The sequence below is a fragment of the Scylla paramamosain genome, chromosome 7 (genome assembly GCF_035594125.1).
Source record: "Scylla paramamosain isolate STU-SP2022 chromosome 7, ASM3559412v1, whole genome shotgun sequence".
Classification (NCBI taxonomy): Eukaryota; Metazoa; Arthropoda; class Malacostraca; order Decapoda; family Portunidae; genus Scylla; species Scylla paramamosain.
Genome location: NC_087157.1, coordinates 25,508,292 through 25,517,491, shown reverse-complemented (window position 1 = coordinate 25,517,491; position 9,200 = coordinate 25,508,292). Strand labels below are relative to the sequence as shown.

Below are 9,200 nucleotides of genomic sequence, written 5' to 3'. Positions count from 1 at the left end.
TACGGAAAATATGGAAGAGGAAAGGTAAGACTGAAATGGTAGGAGATGCCTATAGGAAGCTTGGAAGGACGGTGGCCTGTGGATAATCCTATCTGACCGGAGCATGACGTAAGTCTCGCACCGAAAGTCGTCTTTAGTCGCTCCCGGCACCGCGGCTGGGAGCTCACTCGGTATCGCAATGTTGTAACCCAGCTTATCACTATTTATGAGTTACGTTAGAGCTGGCAAGTCTTTCTGCTCATCAAGTACTACTACTTCACTGTCGTTACTCAAGTCAAATTACTGAGTGATTAGGCCATAAGTCTAAATGGGATATGTCATAAAGGCAGCTCTAAAAGTTGTATAAGCATTTATCAACCAGTAGATGATTATTCTAACTAAAAAAATGCAAGCAAAAAACCAATGACTCCAAATCATAACTTATTCCAGTCTCAAAGGTCAACTCAAATAAAGAGAACCAGGCAGATTATTAAATCCTACACTAAGCAATTAACAACACATTATTTTAACTGATATGGCGAACTCATTCAAAGCCACACTTAACCTGGTCCATCAGATATCGAAGTAACGCTCATTCTCCAGTACTAAACACGTGTATGAACATACATAACATAGAATAGTTTGGTCACCACATGTAATGATTCAAAGAAAATATCTTAACGTAGTACAACTGATAATAAAACACAGGGTCACTGTATGCGAATGACCACAGACCACAGACTGCAGTGAATTCCGATGCAAGCCCAGTGCGCTTCAAAATACTGATCCGAGACTCAAGAGCAGCAAGAACGTGAAATATCCGGATGGTCACGTAGTGGGGCAGGTTAAGTGTGAAGGTGTTAGTGTTCCGGAGCAGTACAGCCACAGCCCGTGTCCATGAGGTCGATGGTCTTGAAGGAGTAGTCACAGATGGCTGGCCGTAGCTTGAGCTGGAGCTGCGTCACGGGTCTAGAGGCGCCATAGCAGGTCAGTTGGAGACTCGTGTTGAAGGTGCTTGTGGGGTTGAAGTACCTACAATTATAGTACCACCATCCTCCACCTCTTACTGATGCGCAGTTACCTGAAACAAAATGTGGGACGAAATTATTTAGCTTTCTCAGTCATATGTTCTCTTGAGGATGCAACGGAATTAAGTTAAGCAAACGGTTGCTGAAATAATGTGCATAGGGAACATTTTCTGCGGTACACAAGACGAAGTAAATAAAGAATATACTTAAGCCATTATAAGAAATATGCATCTAGATTTCATACTGTGGTTCACTGTGTTATAATTTCCCCACATGTGATGTGACATGCACCTTCATAACTGTCATGGTCCTTGTCGAGTGTGGTGAAGTAGCGGCCCTTCATGTAGCGGAGACAGTCTCTGATGCTGGTTCCTCCCGCCAGAAAGCCTTTCAAGGAGGCGGAATACCTTAGGCAAGAAGGGAGGAAAAAGGTTTCGAATATATATACTAGAAGTGTCTATCCTCCTCGGTAAACATAAGATGGCAACTCATTACTCGAGATGTGTTCTTAATCCTTTATATTTGATAGCTAATATTATACAAAGGAATTCAAATAATAGACTGTGAGGTCCTGACCAGGCTGTTCTGTATAACTATCCTGCACATTTTACTGATGAGAGACAGAAAAGAAAATTGGAATGTTCCTCCCCACACACTCATCCCTCCAGCCGAAGCTGGCATGAATACAAAAGCAGCTATGTGTCGTCGAAAAAACACATATAATTGAAGTAGATGGAGAAACGAGGTTGCAGTCTATGTCTACTCTTTTTTTTGGGGGGGAATGTATAAGTGTGGTCGTTGCATAGTATAATGCGTAGTATAGTGGAACCCCAGTGTGATGTTTGAGGGGTGAACATAAGAACATAAGAACATAAGAAATAAGGGAAGCTGCAAGAAGCGACCAGGCTTACACGTGGCAGTCCCTGTATGAAACACTCCTACCTATTTCCATCTGTTATCCCCATCCATAAACTTGTCTAATCTTCTCTTAAAGCTCTCTAGTGTCCTGGCACTAACTACATGATTACTGAGTCCGTTCCACTCATCTACCACTCTATTTGAGAACCAATTTTTTCCTATCTCCTTCCTAAACCTAAATTTTTCAAGCTTGAACCCGTTATTTCTTGTTCTACCTTGGTTGCTGATCCTAAGAATTTTGCTTACATCTCCCTTGTTATAACCCTTATACCACTTAAAGACTTCTATCAGGTCCCCTCTTAACCTACGTCTCTCTAGAGAATGTAAATTTAACCGCTTCAACCTCGCTTCGTAAGGAATACTCCTCATCCCCTGAATCCTTTTAGTCATTCTCCTCTGTACTGATTCTAATAGACCTATATCTTTCCTGTAATGTGGGGACCAGAACTGCACAGCGTAGTCTAGATGAGGTCTGACCAGCGCCAAGTATAACTTTAATATTACTTCCGGCCTTCTACTTTTAACACTCCTAAAAATGAATCCTAGTACCCTATTTGCCTTGTTTCTGGCTTCTATGCATTGTTTCCCTAGACGGAGTTCAGAGCTAACTATAACTCCTAAATCTTTCTCGTACCCTGTACCTACCAGAGTTTGGGTGTTTAATGGGTGGTCCGGCAGCCTTGTCTGATGCTTTTTAGGAAGGCAGCAGTGAATGAGGCCCAGCTCTGGTTGATCAGCTGAGTTAGTGGACTTTCCCTTTAGAAAACTCGTTACGATAGTTTCCCTCTGCAACACTGGTCTCTGATTATTCTTTCCCGATATTGATCATAATTGCCAGAACCCTCTCTAAACACAGCCACATCACAGGTTAAACGTAAAAGTAGTGACCGTTAACGCAAGGCTATCTGTGCGTGTAGACATAGTGTAATATTGTGCATGTGTAGACACGGTTTGCAGATCAAGAGGTGGCGCAGAAACCTTCCTTGCACTTTCAAGGGAGACAGCAGTTAATCAAGCTCCAGCTTTAGTAGGACCGCTACAAGAGAACACTTCTTATTATAGAGCACCGCATACCAAATAGTTACGCCCTTGCAGCAGTGACCCCTGCTACCTTAATTCCCGATAAAATCACTAACTGACAGGGACCTTAACTTCCCCAGCCTTTTACAGGCGAGGAGAAAGAGTAGTAACGTTCACTCTTAGCTGTCCGTGTCATGTATGGAGAATAAAAACTATGAATAATAAAAAAAAATATTTGTCTCCTGTCGCTGCCTGGTTGTGTTTACCTGTTGTCCTCAGAATTGACTTTAAATTTCTTGTAGGTGGCGAAGTCGAAACCTCCCGACGCTAAGCCCACGTCCAGACGGATGGCGTAATCACGGCTGTGCGTCATGTGGTGCAGCACATTATTGCCTGTGCAGTATTTGGAAAGTTTACAACGCTGCTTAATGATTTTTTCTTTTAACCTTAGTATGACGTGGACTACTCCAAGAATAGAAAACCAAAAAAAAAAAAAAAAAAAAAAAAAAATGACGAACCATTTCTTACTCAAATGTCCGTTTAACCGATCTTTTCCGTTTAGTAGACTCATTAAAGTGAAAGAAATCAATCTTATTCAAATCAATAAAGAAGGAATGAAAAGAAGAAACGTGTCAAGGTATAGTACTGCTGTGGTATGGTTAAATTCTCACAACTACTGCGGAATGTCCCAGCTACTGCCACACTCACCCAAGTAGTACTCGGAGTAAGGGCTGCCGAAGCCTGCTTTGTAATCGTCCCACGTGCGATTGAAGTCAAGCAGGACTTCCTGTTGCTGTCGGCTGAGAAACACCGTCCAGCCGCCGCCGTCTGTCTCCATGTCGCACCACACCAGCACCGGCTTTCCACACGTGCACCTGACGGCCAGCAATGGAATGAGGAAGGCAGCTGAAGGAATAGTTTTCTTATGATAAGAAAAATGTTACTCTTATTCTTCACTCTATTGATATAGATTGGATCAACTTTTCTTAACGTAATGCCTTCAGTTGTTTATTATGCGAATAATAAACAACTGAAGGCATTACGTTAAGAAAAGTTGATCCAATCTATATCAATAGAGTGAAGAATAAGAGTAACATTTTTCTTATCATAAGAAAACTATTCCTTCAGCTGCCTTCCTCATTCCATTGCTGGCCGTCAGGTGCACGTGTGGAAAGCCGGTGCTGGTGTGGTGCGACATGGAGACAGACGGCGGCGGCTGGACGTACTCGTAGTGATGAGTAGTAAGCTTTTGTGATGGATAAGAGGGGTAGCGCTGAGCACTCACATGAAGGGGTATATCTCGTACACGCCGCTAACTGTGGCCCCGGCTATCAGGTGGTCTGCACAATCCACGGGTCTGTTGATGACGGATAATTCATTCATTGAGCTTCAGTGCACAGGCAGGAGATAACACACACACACACACACACACACACACACACACAAATATTTGCTCCATAAAATAACAGATCAGTAATTTTACATTCCAATTTACACTCCAGACAATAATGAAAGATTAATAATTTAACTCCAGACGACTTATACGAAGACTTCTGATGCTCTCATCTGAAAAAAAAAAAAAAATAAATAAAAAGCTATATGGAAAAACAGGCGAAGAACAATATTCCACAAAATCTGCGGTGTTTGAAATAATCGCATAATATTATCAATCAACCTACTTTACCATAGCATCATTACACAGGATATGCATGCGAGTGATTAGCAGCGGCAGGAGGACAAATAAGTAATTCACGAATATTAGAGAACAGGAACCATGAAATATAGAAGCAAATCTATATCTGTCTGCATCCCAGGCTGAGGTTCCCCCATAAAGAGAAGGTGGCTATGACAAAACCACATGCATTCTCTTAATGTAGGAATTAAAATAACGAGGAGGGAAACATAATCCCCTCTCATCATCAGTTTTAATGGCCTCCTACTGCACGCAGAATACGGTAGTGGTATTTGTTTGAGCTACTGTGAAGGGTTTTCCCTAACCCCACAACCGCGAGGGAAATAGAAGATAGTGAGATGACCAAAAATGAAACGGAGCTATGAGATGAAGAGAATCAGGCAAAGGTAAATCGGCAAGACTAACACACTGCCCAGGTGAGCTGTGTGGATGGAACCGCTGTCGTGACACAAGATAGGCGAACAGACGAGACCTCCGTGCAGATAACATCTATTTAGGAAAATGCTGAAGCCTATGCAGAACTCCTAACCCTTAGCGTCACGGAATTGGAAGATGGATGAGAGAGAGAGAGAGAGAGAGAGAGAGAGAGAGAGAGAGAGAGAGAGAGAGAGAGAGAGAGAGAGAGAGAGAGATAGTTTTATGAGACAGAAATAATACTTTTCATTATTCAGACGAAAGGAAAAGCTGTTCGAGTGGTTGCTGGTGTAATAATCGTAATATTATTTGTCTATACGCTTTGCGTCTATATATACAGTATATATCTCGTAGCCATGAACGGCCACGTGTTCAAAAGCCTACTCACCGGACAGAGGAGGTTATGGGGTATAGTGATGTGTTGGCGGTGGGCTCTGGTGTGGTTGGAGGCTCTAAAATGCTGGTGGACTCCGATATGGGGCGATCTGACGTAATGGTGCTATATATTGGTCCTGTTGTGGGGTTTAGTATGGTACTGGACTCTTGGGTGGTGGTGACTGGTTTTACTGGGGGTCGCCATGCCGAGATTACATGATGTTTGCCTCCCTTGCCCTTTCTGTGACTTTCGACCAGCACGCCTGCTGCTCCCAACACTACTACTGCATACAGGGAGACCCACATGTCGCTCTGTTCGGAAGAGAAAGGCAGAGATGCAGAAATGTATCAGTACTGATCGCAAACTGCAGTGAAATATCAGCTGCAGCACTCAAGCTTCAACTTACAGCGGGGGTGACGGCACGTACCACTGACTGCCGCGTGTCTGTATCACCGGAGACGAGCCGAGACAGCCACAGAGGTGATGGTTGTGGCACCGACAGCAAGCCAGGCAATATATACCCCCGGGTCAATGTGCTGGAGGAGCAAGATGGGGCTCACAGGTGTGCTTTATGAATGAAAGCTCATTAGGGAGTCTTTGGAAAGCACACACATTTTACTTCAGTGGTGTACGCCTAAGCTCTCAAAGTAGAGTCCTACTACGTTGATCTTATGCTTCTCCAAAGTTTTTTTAATCTGTCCTGAACAGGAAGATTTTAAAAAATCTATCACTTCACAGCCTTCTATCTGATCGCCAGTATGGGTTCAGACGTGGCAGCTCTACTGGGCTTTCCTTACTAAATCTTAGTAGTACTCTTTTAGGGATTTTGATGAAACTTTTGCAGTAACCTTATCAAAAGACATATCATAAGCTTTTACTAGAGCCTGGCCCAAACTTCGATTTTCAGACAACCGTCTTAAGGCTTCTATCTTTCTTTCTGTAACCTTATTTTCAAGTTTCCTGTCTGACCGTTCTTTTGCTCCTGTGGTAGATGTCCACTGTTTTTTTTAAGTCTATTAACAGTGGTGTTCCTCAGGGTTCTATCTTGTCACCCACTCTCTTCTTTTTATTCATCAATGACCATCTAAATCAAACTTTTTGTCTTGTCTATTCCAACGACGATGATACTATCCTACATCTTAGAGATATTTTTGACGAAGTGGAGTTAGATCTAGAAAGATTTTGACATTTTCTATTGATTAAGGAGTTTTTGGCTAGTTGGAGAACAGACTTGGCATGGTGGCGGGCAAGGGAATATAAAGAGCATGAGATGCAGGTGGTGGAGAGCTCACGCACCTTTTGTGGTCCGCCTCTATCATGTACGTATAGCACGAGAACAGGCTGAGTTAAGCCAAAGTTTAGGAGGTTTAGGGAGAGAGAAACAGTGAGGAATGTACGCCTCCATAACAGACACTATCACTTTTGTCATGCGCTCAGGACACAAAGGCGGGTTTCTGGCACGAAAAAAGTAGTCATTACAGGGAAAATCAGAGTAATACCCCCTCAGGTCTCCGCAATTAGCAGAGGCAAGACGCTTTGGGCGATCCTGAGAAGAGATTGGAGCGATAGGACAAAATACAGATAGGAGGTTGTGATCGGAGGAGCCCAAAGGAAAAAGACAGAAGGATTAGAGATTAGGAAGAGGTCAAGAATGTTGGACGTATTCCTATGACAGTCAGTAATAAGAATATGGTGCTGCACTAGTTGCTCTGGGTCGTGGAGGATAGCAAAGTTAAAGGCTAGTTCAGCAGGTTGGTGAGTAAAGGAAAAGGAAACCCGAAGCTCGTGGTGAACATTGAAATCTCTAAGAATGGAGACCTCCGCAAAAGGAGAGTCAGGATGTGCTCTACTTTGGAAGTTAGATAATTTAAGATTTCTTTTGTAATTAGAAAAGTTAGGTGAGAGATGTATTGCACAGATATATTTAGTCTGAGAGTGCCTGCAGCCGTAGCCAGATAGTAGAAAGTTCGAAAGATTCAAGAGCGTGGGCACGAGAGCAAGTTACCTAGGTCTTTGCGCACATAGACGCAACATCCAGCTTTGGATTGAAATTCAGGATAGAAAAGTAGGAGAGAACAGAGATGAGGCTACTGTCAGTTGCCTGAGAGACCTGCGTTTCGGTGAGGAAAAGATGAGGCTTAGTGGAAGAGAAGTTGTGTGCCACAGATTGAACATTACAATAATGTGGCGAATGTTGCAAATGTTATTGAAGAAAAAGCTCAGGGGGTATCAAGACACATAGTGTCAGTATTAGAAGAACAGTCCGAGCTGAGGACATTTATAGTCTCATCCCCAGACAGGGACTCCGAGCCCATAAAATTTTGAATTTTTTGAGTGAAGGCTGTGCGTGCAGTTGGGTGCATGTAGATTTGTGTGAAGAGAGTTGTCTTTAGAGGGCAGGCTGTGACTGCCCCCTTGTGTTGTGAGATACAAAAGGAAACGTTCATTGAGATCACACTTTAGTTATTGGAAAGTTCACAGCATCGCTGATCCAGAGTTTTCAGAGCTCTCTGGGAGTAATTATCGTTTCGGCAGGTGTTTACTGCCTCCTCCTGTCATAATCATATAACAATAAGAACATTATGAAACATAATGATTTCGTTCCATGTCTTCAGTAGCTGAATATGGTGACACATCGTGACGTCATCATCAATGAAATTGTGTTTTTTTTTTTTTTTTTCTGATGAAAAGTACCGTTTAAAAAGTTCTTGTTTTCAGTAACCTTGTTTTGGACCTCCCCATCCCTGCCGCCACGTGTAGCACGAAGGCTTGAAATATGCTAGTGAGGGAGAGTAACAGTCTTCAGATCACTGTTTTCTGTCTACAGTATGCACAGGATGTACAGAAACTTGAGAAGCTCCCGACGCTGTGTATGAGGTGAATTTGTCTCTGGCCATTTTTCCAGCTCCTGACGTTATCGTGTAAGGGAACCGCATATCTGGATGTCTGACCAACCCTTCTGTATATGTTGACCATATGTCTTGTCTTTTAAGGAAGCCAATTACCCCTGCTTTTTGGCTGAAACACACAGCTTTGCAGAGTCATCTTGTGTTGGCTGGCTCATCCAGCTGCACATAATCTTTTTTGCAACATTTCTCCTCTGACATTCGTGACAGCACTTGGTAAGGGCTTTTGTACGTACGTGTTCTGCAGGTGAGACCATGTACACATATTTGTACAAGACAGGTTTTGAGGCCTTGCGCTTCTGTCGCCCTGTAAAATTACACCTCATATCGCCTGAAGTCCCGTATCCATTCTCTGCCATAGGAACAAGAACAGCAACGTGAGAGAAGACTATGTATTTTCTCTTTCAGGCGGAGATTGGAAATCTAATATTTTCGGCTGTATGCTGAGAGCACTGACCTCTGGAAGTTATAACCTGAAATTTATTTCAGTCTATACATGTATTTGTATTTAGAGCACCAAAAGAAGGGGTCTCCCAGTTTCCCGGAAAATTATGTTGTGACTAATAATTACAAAAACAAACAGTAAATAATTCGCATGTAGGACACAGCTGGAGCAAGAGTGGACAGCGGTTACTAATATTTACACTTACAATCAAAAACATGAAATAGGACATTCTGATTAATCTGAACGCATTCACAAAATTATTTCCGTATATATATTTACAAGTTTTGTGATAGCTTTATCATAATTACTTATTCTATATAGACAGTTTGATGTTCAGTACTACAAGTAAGTCTTCGCCGAATGACCGCTGCTGGAACACAACTAGCGCCTTTGAGCCTTATGCCGAGGTGCCTCCCATAGG

General features: G+C 42.7%; 1 protein-coding gene across 1 annotated transcript; it reads right to left on the bottom strand.

The window, feature by feature from the left end:
- On the bottom strand, positions 1-6,747 carry LOC135101787 (ficolin-2-like). Its single transcript, XM_064006082.1, has 8 exons — positions 6,725-6,747; positions 5,856-5,964; positions 5,441-5,739; positions 4,231-4,302; positions 3,654-3,820; positions 3,212-3,338; positions 1,299-1,414; positions 1-1,060 (listed from the first exon to the last, which is right to left on the bottom strand). Exons 1-8 carry the CDS (start codon positions 6,745-6,747, stop codon positions 840-842), a joined length of 1,134 nt encoding a protein of 377 aa, XP_063862152.1. The 3' UTR covers positions 1-839.
- Positions 6,748-9,200: the final 2,453 nt, after the last annotated feature.

What these genes read in the sequence shown, in the direction of transcription:
- LOC135101787 (XM_064006082.1), bottom strand. Translation starts at nt 6,747, where the DNA reads ATGATAGAGGCGGACCACAAAAG. An exon ending in CAGACACGCGGCAGTCAGTG is followed by an intron (nt 5,740 to 5,855) that starts GTACGTGCCGTC and finishes TCTTCCGAACAG; the next exon opens with AGCGACATGTGGGTCTCCCT. An exon ending in GTCAATTCTGAGGACAACAG is followed by an intron (nt 1,415 to 3,211) that starts GTAAACACAACC and finishes TTCTTGCCTAAG; the next exon opens with GTATTCCGCCTCCTTGAAAG.